A 17,040-nucleotide genomic window follows, 5' to 3' on the forward strand; every position below is an offset into this window, starting at 1 on the left:
ACATAGTGGCTAATAAAAACTAATTGTATGTGTCCTTGAATTTGTGACAACCACCTTTAGGGAAAGCACCTCACCATTCAAATTGGGAAAATCCCGAAATCAATTGACTTCATCATTGTTTATCATTGCAAGTTAAATGGGATTGTGGCCAATCTTACATTTTCTTTTTGAACCACCTAATATTAAAAAGAAAGAAAGCAATAACAAACAAGCCATCATTAGAGTACTTTCGCCTCGTTAAGCCCATATCACATGACAAAGGAATGAGGAACCAAAACGTTTCACGTTTACTTCCTCTTTTGAAAAATATGATGTTCTTTATTACGTACCAATAGTTCTACCAATACCACATTCGACAGCAATTAGTAAAGTGATGACGGCCGTTTTGGTGATTGGCGAATGTGACACAAACTTTGTTGAGAAAGAGTTAAAAGATCTGCAAGTATTCCCAGCACAAAGTGTTTTGGTACTTGGCAATGAGTCATTATCATCGTCATACACCAAAGTTCTGTCTGAGAAACTACAGATATCTATTACGTTAGTGGAAACACAGAAGAATCAACATGTACATGGCATCTTTCAGTTGAAATGTGTGATGGACGGAAGTAAAATAAACAATGCAATTGTGTTTTGTCCCAATCAAATAGAGACAGAGATTCAGGGCTTTTGTAAAGAAGTGTTTCCAGAAAATTACTCTTTGGTTGTAAAGAATGCTGGTGATGTTAGATTTATCCATGAAACTGGTGAAGGTTCATTTGCAGATAGATTCAGGCAGTATCTGGAAAACCTTGAGCCCAAAGAGGCTGTTACTGTGTACAGGTCTAGAGTTATTCCAGATTCTTGCAATCATGGTTTTTCCTCTCGATCTGGTGGTTTGTCTGTTTGCCCTGGCTTGGCATCTCTGAATATGTGTTTTTCTGCAAGAAAGAAAGACTCGAGAGCAGTAGTGAAAGCAAATCACAATCTTCTGGCCAAGGCAGGCCAATTTGATGTTGCAAAACTTGTGATAGCCAAAGCTGTGCATGGAAAGGATGTTTGGGTCTATGAAGGTCCTGAGCCACAATCCTATGATGGGATTGTAACAAATACTCCAGGAGTTACTGTTGCTGCACCAGGGGCTGATTGTAACATAGTTTTATTCGCAGACCCTATTGCAAAGGCATGTGGTGCAGCCCATGCTGGCTGGAAAGGCATTCTTAAAGGTATCATACAAAGCACTGTAGATAGCATGAAAAAGAGTTATGGAAGTGATGCGAAAAATATCAAAGTAGCTATTGGGCCATCACTAAGCGTTTGTTGCATGGAGTTTGGCATTGAAGGTGTAGAAATGTTTTCTCCCATTCATAAAGACTGTGTGGTGTGGAAAAAAGATTGCCCAAAACCATACATAGATTTGCGATTGGCTGCTGTTACCTTGTTGGAAAAAGAAGGAATTCTTCTAAATAACATTGATGAAACAAGTGTTAAAATTTGCACCAAATGTGATCCTGAAAAAAGATTTTTCTCATTTAGAAGAGATGGATCACAGTTTGGAAACCAAGTTGGATATATTGGTCTGAAATGACAATTAAATTGCATTTCACCTTTTAAGACTCAAACATGTAAAAATGTAGCTGTAGTTATATATTTTAAATGCTATTTTCTAATCTTTTGCTGTATGTTTGGCATTTTGTAATGTAGGCCAAACAACTTTATTCTGTCCGTTGACAATATTTTTTGTAAACTCATAGTTTTGCAACAATTTCGTTATGTGCCAATTCATTGTATGTTCAACTTTATTATTGTGCCCGTCAGTGTTATAACAAATTTAAATATTTTATGACCTGTTTGTGGGAAAAGAACTTGTCATTTTCGATTGTGTAATAATAATGGTTTTAAATCGAATAAGTAGACATATGTTTCTGATTTGTAATTTTATTTTTAGTGCTTCGTTGTAAAAAATATGGCTAAGCAGCTGTCTGTGTTGTCTGGAAAAGTTCTTGAAAACCTGAAAAATATTTTAGAAAGTACAAAAGAAACAAGTGTCTATGAGGACCTTTCAAATATTGCCAAATCATTGGAAGAATTGGATAATTTGATTAAAAATCTTAACTTTGAACAAGGTACAAAAATCTTTGTTTCACAGTACAGTGTTTGTTTTAATTTATTATGATATTTTTCTTATTGTTAATTCATATATTAAAGCAAATAATTTCACTATTTTCACTTTCAAATAGCAGAATTGACTAGAAAAGTTATTTGATTTCACAGAACCAACTGAATTGAAACCTGAGGAAGTTGGTTTGGAAAAAGAGCACAAATTAAGGAAAATTGGGTCAGGAAAATTTGGAGCTGTTTACAAATCAAGTCTCAAAGGCCAGCCCGTTGCTGTCAAAGTTCAAATAACACAAAATGATGAAGAAAATTCTGACTTCAGTGAAGGGTCGGCAACTAACTTCAGTGAAGAGTCCAAGACTCTAAGGTAATAAACACTAATGTCTGTTCATTTTTTTTACAACTCTTATTTTGCTTTAATTTTCAAATTTAACTTGCAGGTCTTTAAGGCATGACAACATTATTGCCTTTAGAGGAAGTGGCATCTTCAATAAACAAGTTTTCATTGTCATGGAATACATTGAAGTAAAGGCAGAAATATATGCATTTGCTTTACTCTAATTAATTATGTGCCAAAAAGTTGTTTCACTTTTGTATTTCAAAAGGAAAAAAAGGTTTTTGGTTTCTATTTTACTTGAACAATTTTTGCCAACATTTATGCCTAAATTCATAAATCACAGCGCTGTGTGATGAAGTAAAGGTATTGAAGTTTCCAGTAACCAAATGCAAATTATTTTGAATGTGTATAGGTAATCACTTTCAGTTCAGATGTTGATTTTCATTTTACACATGCAAATTGAGTTCTATGTTTTTTGGTCATCCCAAGTGTTAACTTGTCTGAAAAGGAAATTGCCATTGAGGGCATTAGTACATTTTAAGCTATTTAAAAAGCATTTTTTCTTATGATTAGGTTTCTCAGTCTGTGCCTTGTTAAGCTACTCTGAATTTCAGTTACCAGTAAATACTTGCATTATTCAGATAACATTAATGAAGTACATCAGATCAACTGTCACTGATGATGGTAGTGGTTTGTCAGATTTTCGTACCTGGCATATTGCACACCAAGTTGCAAATGCTATGGATTACTTGCACTCACAGGGAATATTTCACAGGGACTTGAGACCAGAAAATATCTTGGTAATGAATGGATTAAGCCTGCTATGGGCTAATATGCTTTTCAGCTGTGAATGATGCTATGGTAATAGGCATCCAGGACTTTGTCCTGGTGATGTACCAGCAGTTTTATATTTCCTTTTTTTGTTTTGGCGTCTTATAACCAAAAAATGTAACAAAATTTAGGACAATGCAGTGAAAATTCCCTTAAACTCAGTCATTCCCAACATGACTATCCTGGCAAAAACAAAACAATGTGATGGTTTATTCTCAAAGGTATTAGCAAAAAATTATCCCACCATTAGTGTTTATATTTCACACCATTATTATCAGTATTGTATATTCCTCAGAAGACTAATAAACACATTCATTATTCCATTTATAGTGGCTTTATCCTTTATGCCAATAAGTAAGTTATGAATTTTGTTTGACTGTATGGTAAAATTGTTTTTTATCTTTTTTTAGTTGGACACTAAACCAATTTATCCTGTTGCAAAGCTCTGTGATTTTGGATTGTCATGCCACAATGTCAGTACAGATGATTCAGAGGTATGATACAAACAAATCTTTTCAATCATCTATGCATGTTTTCTATCCCACAAAAATCTAGTTAAAATTGTTTTTGTTAACTTAGACTAGTCCAGAAGTATATGTTGCATGTAAACATGAAAGTTGGTGTTTTTTTTAAAAAATAACTTAGGGTTTTAACATTGCCTAACAAATGTAGTGCATTTTTACTGCTTATATACCATGTAGTTATTTCCCAGTTTGTAAAAATTATTTGCTTTACATTTTATGAAAATACTAGGGCCATGTACGGTACTCTGCTCCAAAAGGCTGGAACAAAGAAAAACGAGATGTTTTTGCATTTGGATTGGTTGTTTTTACTACTAAGTCTGGAAAACGTCCATGGGAGGAAATGTCCACTCAGTATTTCTCCCAAGGTGTTGTTTCAGTAATGCAAAATCACTTTGTTTAGCCCTTCACTTATACCCACTTACAATTTATAAGCCAATGTGTTAGTTTTCTACAAAACTACATTTATTCAAATAGCTTCACAAAAATTTTCACTACAAATTAGCACACTCATTTGCGAAAATCTTACATAGAATCGTTTGTTTGGTTTGTTTGTTTAAAGAACAAAATTGTGTTTCTTTCTTTTTATTTTGGCATTTCCTTTAGGACAACAGCATGAAATAAGACTGAGCGACAACAAATCACTTTATATTGATGACGTAAAAGTCTCAATTTCTGATGGAAGTGCTGGTGGCAAAATTAATCAGTTGATTTGGCAATGTTGTGGAGATGTGGAGAAATGCCCTAACTTTCAGAAAATTGTGGCTGACCACTTCAGTGATGAAAATCCATTTAAACTAAAAGAGTCAAAGGGTGAATTCTTTTCTTGTGGGTTTTTGATGAACACCAGCATCTTTGTGGTCGATTCAATGGTTAAGGAGGTATTGAATATATTGTTTATTTTAAATTGACAACTTTGTACTAGTCATTTGGTTGGTGATTTCTTTTAAATGTAAAGTGTTTCATTAACTGTCCACAATATGTACTTAAGGCTAATAAAAAAATACTACAATAAAAACATAAAATGGGTAAATAAAATGTGCTTTGCAGTTTTAGACAGGCAATGAAGTATGGTCCAATGGTTGTAGCAATTTTAGGGTTATCCCTAAATAAGTAAATGACTGAACTAAGCATTTAGTAGGTAAAGACTACGATGTGATCCCAGAACAAAACCTAACCTTTTTGTTGCTCTAGGTTGATGAGCATGTCACCATGGAAGAACTATTCAACAGTCCCAAACCAACCTATGTTGAAAAAAATCTTTTATGCCTTGTGGAAAGGCACAGCGAAGAGGAACAGTAAGTATACTTTTATAAAATTAAAAAGGTTGTGCATTTCATAAAAAGCAATGTTTCTTTTCAGTCCTATTGAAGACCACCTAGATAAAATGTACATTAAAAACAAGAAAGAATATCTACAGAAAGCAAAACAAAAAATAATTGATAACAACCCAAACATTGCTCTGAAGAAAATTGTGTTGGATCGTGAAGGAGAAGAAGAAAGTCAGCATATTGAACTCAGGTGAGAAGTGGTACATATTATACAACAAAATTAAATTGTAATGTAGTGTAAACAAACATGCACTTTTATGTTATGTTTCCTGTTTACTCACCTTTTTCAAAAGATTTTCAACTTATGGTATTTAGACAAATAAAGAGTTTTGGTTTACTTTTTTTGGTTTGTTGTTGAAATCTTTGCAGATTTAAACAGTCAACATATTGCCATCACCGAGCAATCAGAGACATCTGGAGAAGCTTTGATGAGATTGAGAAATCAAATATTGTACCAGACAAAGGAGAAGTTAATAAAATCTACAGCACATCATTTGGTCTACATGTTGCTGTTCTTACAAAAGAAGGAGGTGGAAAGAGAAAATTTGTTTTCACTCAAAGATCAAGAGCCAAAGGTCCATTTTTGTAATGTTATATTGGTTGTTATTTGTAGCAAGATTTACCAGCATTTCAAATTAACATCAAATTAAGCAAGAAATACTAGCCAGTTTATACAAGTCTGATTTAGTAAATGCTTGTTTTACTGCTGTTTTTTGTCTGTAACCAGTTGTTATAATGTTGCTAACTTGATCAAGGTGTGGCAAGTCCAGGGGCTTATACATGTGGAGCTGTGGAAAGTTGCTCCATTTTGGATTACCTGGACAAAGATGCTGATCCTGCAACAGTTTCACTTGTTAGAACTGCTGCTCGTGGATTGACTGAGGTAAAAATGAAACAAATTCCAACCATACCTATTTAACTCAATTGAAAACCTAAAAAAGGAAAAAATGCATGTACATGTTTACATTTAAATTTTGATTGAATATTTTCAGGAACTTGGACTTCCCTTGGACAATGAAGATTCAAAGGCTATCCACTTAAATACTGTTTATCTCAAATTTGATACCCATGAGTGGGGAATGTGTGGTTTTATCGACTTAAATGATGAAAGAGTAAGTGTTGTGTGGTAAAATGTCGATCTTTCTAAGTAATACACAGATGGATTATTTAATGCTTGCGTTTGAGTTACAATATAGTTGTGCCAAATCATATGAAACCCGGAAAGTGGTGCATAAGTCCATTCTCAGCCACACATGCATATCCTAATCATTTATTTTTGGCCAATTTCATCAAAATGCAGCAGTAAATTTTGCAATTAATGCTTTGGTTTTGGTTGAATTGAGTCAGTGTACTTAAATTAGGTTAAGTAGGAGTCAAAAATAAACGTTTAAACTTGACCTATTCTAAATGATAAATAATGCCTAAAGTTACTAGCCTTCCGCTATGATCATATTCAGAGATAATTAGATTTATTCACAGAAAAACATTGCTCTTCCTACTTTTACCAGGTAAAAAGTGATCATCAGTTGAGCTTTGAACAGGTGAAGTCTGCTTTCACTTGGGGACCAAAAGACAAATTTGAGCACAGTTCCATAGAAGGTGTGGATTTCAACCTGAATACCATGACTGAGTGGATCAGAGATCACCATGACCAGATGGCAAGTTCTGGCAAGATTGCTGTGGTAAAAGTTATGCAGGCCTATTTTGGTACAGCCCAAGTAACAAAGGAGTTTGAAAAATACTTGCCAAAGTAATGCATTGCAATTTTCAGTGTATGATATACATTAACATAGTGCCATAAGATGTATACAAGTATTTACTTATATGGTTGAATATTTGCAGATTAAAATGAACCAATGATGTAGATTTAGTAGGATAATTTTTATTTGTGTTTGTATGTTATGTTAAAGTGAAGTTTCTTCTCACCTTTGTGCTATTGCAAATGTATATTTTTTTGTTGTATCAGTTATTAGTAGCACTTAATCTTTTGAATTGTTTTTATTTTACTAATCTTGTCAAATTCTCGTATTGTTTTCAATGTAAAATATTTCTTCATTAAAAAAACTAAGAACAAAAACTTTTTTTGTTGTGTGTTCTGGTTTATTTCTTTGGCAGTCTTCAAGCAGAAGAAAACACTATTTATGTTAGTAGGACCACAGCTCTATATATGTAAGTAGTGCCAGTATTTTATGCACATAGTGAGTGCTGAATATAGGCGTCATGGATACAAACACTTCAAAACATGTGTATTGAATTTTAAAGTTGACATAGTTGGCTAGTCTCTGTTATACCAAGTTTGAATTTTATGATCTGTTTTTGTGGAAAACTAATTTGTTATTTTCCATTGTTTAATTTTGATGTTTTCAACATATTGACTCAGTAGACATACTGTAATTTTATTTTTTGTGCTTAATTATAAAAAATCAGCTGTCTGTGTTATCTAAAAAAGTTCTTGGAATCTAAAACTCTTTTTGGAAAATGCAAAAGAACATCTGTCTATACAGGCATTTCAAATGTTGCCAAATCATTGGAATAATTGGATAATTTGATTAAAAATCTAAACTTTAAAAAAGGTATAAAACTTCATTTAACAGTACAGTATTTGTAATTATTGATTAGTATGTTAAAGCAAATGATTTTGTTGAGTTCGAAATAGCAGAAATGACAAGAAACTTAATTTTATTTTGCAGATACCCCTGAACTAAAACCTGAAGAAGTTGGTTTGGAGAATGGGCACAATTAAGGAAAATTGGGTCAAGAAAATTTGGAGCTATTTGCAAATGAAGTCTTAAAAGGCCAATCTGTTGCTACCAAAGTTCAAATAACACAAAATGAAGAAAAAATGCTGAAAATATAACTGTATTACTGAGTCCAAAATACTATAGTAATGTAACACTAACATAGGTCTACTTGTTTATTATTTTTCAATGAAGTATTATTTATGAGTTCTTAGAGGTGATTAAGGCATGACAACATTTTTGCCTATTGAGCAAGTGGCATCATTGGTGAAGAAGTTTTCATTGACACAGAATACACTGTAGTAAAGACAAAAGATTGAGGTAAATCAATGAAATAATAAAAAAGTATGAAATGATTTTGATGCATGTTATAATTGACTTGACCAATTTTTTAGATTGATAATAAATTACAAACATTTATGCCTTAATCCAAAATCATGTTGCTAAGTGATGAAATTAATTAAATTATTATTCACTGTAAAGTAGGTATTTAAAATTCCAGCTAACAAACAAATTTTTTTCAGGTTTATTTTTAATGTGTATAGTTGATCACCTTCAGTTCAATGGTGGATTTTTATTTTACACATGCAAAGTGTTTTTGGTTTTTCTCATAGTAGCTACTGAATTTTTGAATAGGACTGTGGCCACTCTTTTTTTGAAATCACAAAATGTTAAAGTAAAAACAAATCAAATCACCATTAATGTGGCTGACAATTAGTACTTCCTCCTCATTAAGCCAAATAAAATGACAAATAATTTAGGAACTGAAGGTGTCACAGTTACTTCCTCTTTTTGAAAAAACAGGATGTTTTTGTTGCATTACAATACTGCTGCCAATACCACAGTCCACAACAAGTAGTATAGTGATGGCAGTCGTTTTGGTGATTGTTAAGTATAACACAAACTTTGTTGAGAAATAGGGTATAGATTTACATGTATTGGCATCATTGAGTTAAAATGTGTAATGGATGAAAGTAAAACAAATAATGCAATTGTATTATTTATTTTACTCTTTGGATGTAAAAAATGCTGATGATGGAAAGTTTATTCATGCAATTGCATAAGGTTTCTTTGCATATTGATTCAGGCAGAATAAAAAAAACCTGAGCCCAAAGAGGCTTTTACTATGTACAGATCTAGAGTACTTCCAGTTTCTTGCCATCATGTTTTTTTAGTGAGTTGTCCATTAACCCTGACTTCTCTGTGCTTTGGAAAATGCGCTTTTCTGCAAAAAAGAAAAGCTCCAGGGTTGTAGTGAAAGCAAATCACAATCTTCTGGCCAAGGCAAGTCAATTTGATATTGCAAAACTGGTGATAGCCAAAGCTGTGCACGGAAAGGATGTTTGGGTCTATGAAGGTCCTGAGCCACAGTCGATGGGATTTGATGGGATTGTAACAAACTCTCCAAGAGTAACTGTTGCTACAACAGGAGATCATAGTAACATAATTATGGGTCCCTTTCCTGCATCTTGATTTCACTTTGCTTTTTTTCTTTATTCCCTAGAAAAGTTTGTCCATGCACTTTTGGCATGAAATCTTTGATAGATTTGTATAAAAGTTTAACAGATGGTTAATATGGTCATGTAGATGTGCACTCTTCTTCATTTGTCGTGATAACCCCAGTAATTATCCTGCTAGCCCCCTAAAAAGAGTTTTTGATCAGTGTGGGAATTGACTAAAATTTGAATAGCTTGTAGAATATGCTATTTACAATTGTTGTGTTTTACCATGTAGTTCCAATATTTACCCTACTAGCCCCCTGAAATGGGTAAATTTTTTAAACAATCTCCGAATATGATGAAATTTCAACAGTTTGTTGATTTTGCCATTTAAAGGTATATTGTTGTATTTCAATGTGTAGCAACAGTATTTACTCCACTAGCCTACTAAAATGTGTGACTTCGTAAACAGTTAATTCTTTCTCTCTGTTTTCCTGATGTGTTTTTACAACTTTGGAAAGGCGTTCTTGAAGGTATCATACGAAGCATTGTAGATAGCATAAAAAGAGGTATTGAAATCATGTGAAAAGTAGCAATTGGACCATCACTAAATGTTTGTTGCATGGAGTTTGGCATTGAATGTGTAAAAAAAAATTCTCATGCACAAAGACACACACGAGAAAAAAGATTGCCCAAAACCATACATAGATTCGCGATTGGCTACTGTTACATTGTTGGAAAAAAGGAAGTCTTTCAAAAAACATCAATGAAAAAAGTGTTAAGATTTGCACTAAATGTTATCCTAAATAAAAAAAATTCTTCTTTAGGAGGGATAGATCACAGTTGGAAATCAAGTCAAATTTGTTGGTGTCAATTAGCAGTCAAATTGCACTTGAACTTTTTCATTTATTAAAATGCTATTTTCTAATGTTTAGCTATATATATATTTTTGCATTTCTATCATAGGTCAAACAGCTTTGTGCTGTTCTTTGACAATATTTTTTGAAACTAGTACAATATGTTTTGAAACTTCAATGTTTTCAACGTCTCAAATCAGACATATTTTAACTTTTTAGTGCTCACTTTTTAAAAATGGCTAAGCAGCTGTCTATGTTATCTGGAAAAGTTCTTGAAAATCTAAAAATCATTTTGGAAAGTGCAAACGGGACATTTTTCTATGAAGACCTTTCAAATGTTGCCAAATCATTGGAAGAATTGGATAATTTGATTAAAAATCTTAACTTTGAACAAGGTATAAAAGTTTTTTTCACAGTGAAGTAGTTGTATTTTTTTCACCAATCTTGAAATAGCAGAAATGACCGAAAAGTCATTTTGATTTAGCAGAACCAACTGAATTGAAACCTGAAGAAGTTGGTTTGAATAATTGGGAAAATTTAAGGGAAATTGGGTCAGGAAACTTTGGAGCTGTTTACAAATCAAGTCTCAAAGGCCAACCTGTTGCTGTCAAACGTCAAAAAGCACAAAATGGAAATGCTAAAGTTAACTTCAGTGAAGAGTCCAAAATATTACGGTAATGAAACACTAATGTTTGTCTACTTCAGGGATGTCCAAACTTTTTTTAATGAGGGCCAATTTTTACCATGTGAGGACGCCAGTGGGCCAACGTTTTTTAGAATTAGAACACAAATTTAAGGAAATTGTGGGATTTTGTTGCGTCACCACCTTCCTTTTTACCGGTAAGTAAAGTTCCAAGGAAAGGAACTTTTTGCTGGAAGTAACGAGTCGCCAAAATCCAAAAACTTAAACTAAACTATGGCGGGTCATAAGCAACACAATTTGAAAAAACAGCCGCGGGCTACGTGAAATGCTGCTGGGGGCCGCATTTGGCCCGCAGGCTGCACTTTGGACACTTGTTTATTATTTTTTAACAAAGTATTTTTTTTTCTTCAATGTCAACAAAGTTATGCAAAACTTTAATTTCTGACTTAACATACAGGTCATTAAGGCATGATAACATTATTGCCTTTAGAGGAAGTGGCATCTTCGATGAGGAAGTTTTCATTGTCATGGAATATATAGAGGTAATGACAAATATTTGTACATATGCCTTACCCTAAATCATGATATACGTAAATGTAGTGTCATTTTGGTTGCAAAAAATAGGAAATGGTTTCTGATTATTTTTATTCTGGACTTGACCATTTGTAGGAGTGAAAAAAAATTACAAACATTTATGACCGAATCCATAAATCATGTTACTGAAATAAACGGCATTACTATTTACCCGCAAAATGGTATTTAAATTTCCAGTTACCAAATGCAATTTTTAAATTTGTTTAGACATTTTTTGAATGTGTATAGTTAATCACTTTTAGTTCAATTGCAGATTTCTATTTTACACATAATGAGTTCTATGTTTTCTGGTCATCCAAAGTATTAACTCAATTAAGAATGAAATTGCTTTTCTATTTTACTATTTGAAAGGCTTTTTTTGTTATAGTTATTCTTGTGTCTTGTTAAGCCACTCTGAATTGATGTTATGCTTACATAACTATTCAGGTAACATTGATGAAGTACATTAAATCAACTGTCACTGATGGCGGTAGTGGTTTGTCAAATTTTCTTACCTGGCATATTGCTCACCAAGTTGCAAATGCCATGGATTACTTGCACTCACAGGGAATATTTCACAGGGACTTGAGACCAGAAAATATCTTGGTAATAAATGGATTATCATCTACTTAACATGGGTTAATATGCTTTTTAGCTAAAAAATGCTCTTGATATCCTTTTTCCCACTTTATGATTGTGATGTGCCAGTGGGTTTAAGGTTGTATTTTACATATTGTTGCATAGTAACAAAGACATTTACTATAATTGATTCTGTACACTGCAGAGAAAATTCCCCTAAACTTGAAAAATGTGTTATGGTTATGTTATGGTTTATTCTCAGAGGTTTCAAATACTTATCACATACTAAGAGCAAATACTTATCCCATCAAGAGTGATGTAATAGTCCATTATTTCACTTCAGTATTATCAATATATCCTTTACAAGGCTGATAAACAGATCCATTTATAGTGGTTTATCCTTGGTAATTATTAGTCAGTTATGAACTTTGTTTCACATGTTTGAAGTGTGGTAAACATGTTTTTGAACTATTTTTAGTTGGATACCAAACCCATTTATCCTGTTGCAAAGCTGTGTGATTTTGGCTTGTCATGCCACAGTGTCAATGCAGATGATTCAAAGGTATAGTACAAGCAAATGTGTTCAATCATCCATGCATATGTTTCAACCCACAAAATCTACAAAAAAATGTTATTTACCTAAGACAAAAGTATATTTGATGTGTAAATAAAAATGATGGTGCTGTTTTATTTTTCAAATTAACTTTGAGTTTTAACATTACATATCAAAGGTAGTACATTTTTACTGCTTATATACTATATAGTTCTTTCCCAGCTTCAACAAATTATTTGCTTTACATTTATGACAACACTAGGGCCATGTACGCTATTCTGCTCCAATTGGCTGGAACAATGAAAAACAAGATGTTTTTGCATTTGGATTGATTGTTTATACTACAAAGTCTGGGAAACAACCATTGGATAGATACTACACAACGAACTTATCCAAAAGTAGTAATGATCGGTTGTTTTAGTAATGCAAGAAATCACTTTGTTTAGTCCTTTACTTGCACCCACCTGTGGTTTGCAAGCCAATGTGTAAAAGCTATTATGTGTCAATCTGACTCTGTCCATGTTTTTCAGCCAGAGAGGTTTATGGTATTTGTCAAACTTTGTTGGATTTGTTTATTTAAAGGCAAAAAAATGATGTAACAGACACTGTAGCATAACTGCTGAGTTTAGAATCATAAACTGTGTTTGGTGTTTTTTATGCACAAAACAGGACACTCCAAGTCAAACTTTGTTTTGAAGTGTTAACAAGCTTAAAATTTTTCATTGATTTACCAACTGGTATACCATACAATCGTTTTAGCATTTTAGGGATCCTAGTTTCAAACTGATTTAGAATAATTAAGTTTCTGATTTCAACACTTAAAAAGACCCAAGGCAAGCCAAAACACCAATTTCCATAAAAAAATCTATACAACAAGGAGCTAAATCTTGGTCACAAATAATCAGGTACATGTGCAAAAACCATCTAAGTTGATTTTGCCTGTCAAACGAATAAATTTGTTTTTACTGGTGTTTTACTATTTTTTGTCATTTCCACAGAGAAACAGGTTGAAATTAAACTGAGCGACAACAAATCAGTTTCTGTTGATGGCATAAAATTCTCAACTTCTCATGGAAGTGCTGGTAGAATTGGTCAGTTGATTTGGCAATGTTGTGGAGATGTAGAGAAATGCCCTAGCTTTCAGAAAATTGTTGCTGAACATTTCACTAAGGAAAATCCATTTAAACTAAAGGAGTCAAAGGGTGAATTCTTTTCTTGTGGGTTTTTGATGATCACTAGCATTTTTGTGGCTGATTCAGTGGTTAATGAGGTATTATTTCTCTTTTATTTAAAAATATATTTTTCACTAACAACCTTGTACTAGTCATTGAAATTGGTATGCAAACAAAAGTGTATTTTCTGAACGGCAGTAATGTCCAATTGTTGCAGCAAACTTGAGGGTTGTCATTAAACAAGTAAATAACTGAACTAGGCATAGTAGGTGATCTCAGACAAAACCAACTTTTTGGCTTTTTGTTGCTCTAGGTTGATGAACATGTCACCATGGAAGAACGTTTTAACAGTCCCAAACCAACTTATGCTGAAAAAAATCTTTTGTGCCTTGTGAAAAGGCACAGAGAAGAGGAACAGTAGGCATATTTTTGAAAAATTAAAAAGGTTGTGCATTCCTGTAAAAAGCAATGTTTCTTTTCAGTCCTCTTGAAGACCACCTAGATAAAATGTTCATTAAAAACAAGAAAGAATATCTACAGAAAGCAAAACAAAAAATAATTGATAACAACCCAAACATTGCTCTGAAGAAAATTGTGTTGGATCGTCAAGGAGAAGAAGAAAGTCAGCACATTGAACTGGAGTGAGTAGTGGTATATGTTATACAACAAAACTAAAATTGTTTTAAAGCAGCATGTAGTGTGAACAAATATGTACTTTTAGAGTATGTTTTCTTACCATTTTCTCAGAAGATTTAAAACGTATGGTATTCAATAATATTTTCAATATATTTTTTTTACCATCATTAATAAAAACTTTGCAGATTTAAACAGTCAACATATTGCCATCACCGAGCAATCAGAGACATCTGGAGAAGCTTTGATGAGATTGAGAAATCAAGTATTTTAACAGACATAGGTGAAGTTAACAAAATCTACAGCACATCATTTGGTCTACATGTTGCTGTTCTCACGAAAGAAAAAGATGGAAAGAGAAAATTTGTTTTCACCCAAAGATCAAGAGCCAAAGGTTGTTGTGTAATGTTCTAATTGTTGTATTCTGTTTCAGTATTTACAACATGTTATTCTAACATTAAATTAAGCAGGAAAATACAGTATTGTATGGAGATGCTCCGCTGTTAATTTGTGTCAAAAGTTTTTGTAATGTTGCCAATTTATGAAGGTGTGGCAAGCCCGGGGACTTATACATGTGGAGCTGTGGAAAGTTGCTCTGTTTTGGATTACCTGGACAAAGACGCTGATCCTGCAACAGTTTCACTTGTCAGAACAGCTGCTCGGGGATTAAATGAGGTGAACATATTCAACTCCAATCCAAAAATGAACAAACCAACAGCCCCTATTTAACTCCAATTTAAAATTTAGCTTAAAAAAGAAAAAAAATGTTTACATTTAAATTTGTTCGACATTTTTTCAGGAACTTGGGCTGCCCTTGGACAATGAAGATTCAAAGGCTATTCACTTAAACACTGTCTATCTCAAATTTGATACCCATGAGTGGGGAATGTGTGGTTTTATTGACTTAAATGATAAAAGAGTAAGTGTTGCGTGTTATAATTTTAACCTTTTTTGGCAAAACAAAACAACTGGATTGTTTAATGCCTGTGCCTTAACATATCCCTGACCTGTGTGTCAAAACCTTCTGACATGAGTTGTTATAGTTCTGTAAAAACGGGTGGCCCTGCTCTCACCACTACTCTCTCACAATTATTACTTGTTCTCACAATTACAAGTTTTTCCTACTCTACGCTTTTTAAATACTGTAAGCTTGTGGAGAAGTCGGAATCACATTTTTAGGGTACAGGCTGAGTCGATTTTACAAAGTAAATCTTGTGACATTGTACAATGTCAGCATTGAAGCTTCGTTTTTGGTTGAAATTTACCTAAATTAAGTGAAGCAGGACAATCCTGATTTAAAGTACCCTTATCTAAAGGACGAACTATTAAATTGCCAGGATGCACTGGGCATCGGGTATGATAAAAGTAAGAGATCTATTTATTCTTGAAATTTCATTGCTATTTTCACTTTTAACAGGTAAAAAGTGATCATCAGTTAAGCTTTGAGCAAGTGAAGTCTGCTTTCACTTGGGGACCAAAAGACAAATTTGAGCACAGTTCCATAGAAGGTGTGGATTTCAACCTGAATACCATGACTGAGTGGATCAGAGACCACCATGACCAGATGGCAAGTTCTGGCAAGATTGCTGTGGTAAAAGTGATGCAGGCCTATTTTGGCACAGCCCAAGTAACAAAGGAATTTGAAAAATACTTGCCAAAGTAATGGATTGTAACTTTCAGTATTTCATAAAGAGACTGCATACTAATAGAAAAAATGCTGTGTAAGCCTATAGTTCTGTCAGATGTACATATGTATTTGCTTGATTGAATGTATCCAGTAATATATGTACATTGCGAGTGCAGAATAAATTTATTCTTCTTAAGGAGCCTTGGATCATTGGATACAAACACTTGAATGCATGTGTAACAGAACTATGCTGTGCAGTCGTACACATAAGCTTAGTAAAAACAGTTTATTACCTGGTGAAACCAAAATGGATTGGTGTGGAAATGAATATGAAATACAAGATGATTTCGTTTCCCCACAATATCCTTGTGCATTTTAGTTATCGCATGTGAAGCACCCAATAGCTCGGTGTTGTCTTGTATTGGGTGTTGAATGGAAAGGTTTATGTCTGTCACAGTTTTTATACAGATTTGGTTTTGCATCTCAATAACGGTATTTTGTTCTTCTCATTTGTATGTATTTAAAATTTAGAACGGACTCGAAAACAAGCTACAAACAATGCACACTGTTTTAACCTATGTGGTCTCATCAGTGCAGCTGGCGACGAGAGATCAGCCGTACGAGCTAATTCGGGCCCTTGCGGCACTCCAGTGTGTTCGGAGCAGCAAGCCCCACGATATTTATTGCAAAACGATATCTTTGTTTATTGGGCCTTGACTTAACGGTCCCGAGACATCATGCAAACCACAATTAGGCATATCGTTCCATAAAACGCCACTAGAATGTGAACATTGAGCAATATACTGGGTTGGTTGCTACACGTGTCACATTTTGTTATTTGTGCTCGCGCTGGCGTTTCTAGCAGGTTGTTTTCATGTTCTGTTCTGTTTATTTGATTTGTCCACCTTGTGCAGTGTGTTGGTTTTATAACTTATTCGTTTAAAATTGTTTGCTTGGCTTTGGGGACACAGCATCATTTATCTCTTTACTCGTTGTTTGTAGGCTGGACGCAAAGGTAAAATATTTTTAGAACACTTTTTGCTGACTTATTCTACACAAGCACCCCTGCTGCTACGATTATTACTAAAACTCATAATATCGAGTAAACAAAA

General features: G+C 33.5%; 3 protein-coding genes and 1 pseudogene across 3 annotated transcripts; all 4 read left to right on the top strand.

Moving 5' to 3' along the window:
• Positions 1-21: 21 nt before the first annotated feature.
• On the top strand, positions 22-1,924 carry LOC145237643 (purine nucleoside phosphorylase LACC1-like). Its single transcript, XM_080100583.1, has one exon. It carries the CDS (start codon positions 374-376, stop codon positions 1,562-1,564), a length of 1,191 nt encoding a protein of 396 aa, XP_079956709.1. The 5' UTR covers positions 22-373; the 3' UTR covers positions 1,565-1,924.
• A 16-nt stretch (positions 1,925-1,940) lies between these two features.
• On the top strand, positions 1,941-7,182 carry LOC145237642 (uncharacterized). Its single transcript, XM_080100582.1, has 13 exons — positions 1,941-2,102; positions 2,251-2,461; positions 2,535-2,619; positions 3,073-3,231; positions 3,673-3,756; positions 4,016-4,151; positions 4,390-4,664; positions 4,978-5,081; positions 5,146-5,304; positions 5,484-5,689; positions 5,870-5,997; positions 6,107-6,226; positions 6,623-7,182. Exons 1-13 carry the CDS (start codon positions 1,943-1,945, stop codon positions 6,866-6,868), a joined length of 2,073 nt encoding a protein of 690 aa, XP_079956708.1. The 5' UTR covers positions 1,941-1,942; the 3' UTR covers positions 6,869-7,182.
• A 1,656-nt stretch (positions 7,183-8,838) lies between these two features.
• Positions 8,839-10,169, top strand: LOC145239054 (purine nucleoside phosphorylase LACC1-like; annotated as a pseudogene).
• Positions 10,170-10,375: 206 nt separating this feature from the next.
• LOC145238946 (uncharacterized) lies at positions 10,376-16,901 on the top strand. Its single transcript, XM_080102241.1, has 13 exons — positions 10,376-10,543; positions 10,636-10,822; positions 11,249-11,333; positions 11,812-11,970; positions 12,422-12,505; positions 12,759-12,894; positions 13,495-13,766; positions 13,982-14,085; positions 14,151-14,309; positions 14,490-14,695; positions 14,849-14,976; positions 15,101-15,220; positions 15,719-16,901. Exons 1-13 carry the CDS (start codon positions 10,384-10,386, stop codon positions 15,962-15,964), a joined length of 2,046 nt encoding a protein of 681 aa, XP_079958367.1. The 5' UTR covers positions 10,376-10,383; the 3' UTR covers positions 15,965-16,901.
• The last annotated feature ends 139 nt before the right edge of the window (positions 16,902-17,040 follow it).

Source organism: Phallusia mammillata, chromosome 7 (assembly GCF_965637545.1).
Source record: "Phallusia mammillata chromosome 7, kaPhaMamm4.hap1.1, whole genome shotgun sequence".
NCBI classification, from domain to species: domain Eukaryota; kingdom Metazoa; phylum Chordata; class Ascidiacea; order Phlebobranchia; family Ascidiidae; genus Phallusia; species Phallusia mammillata.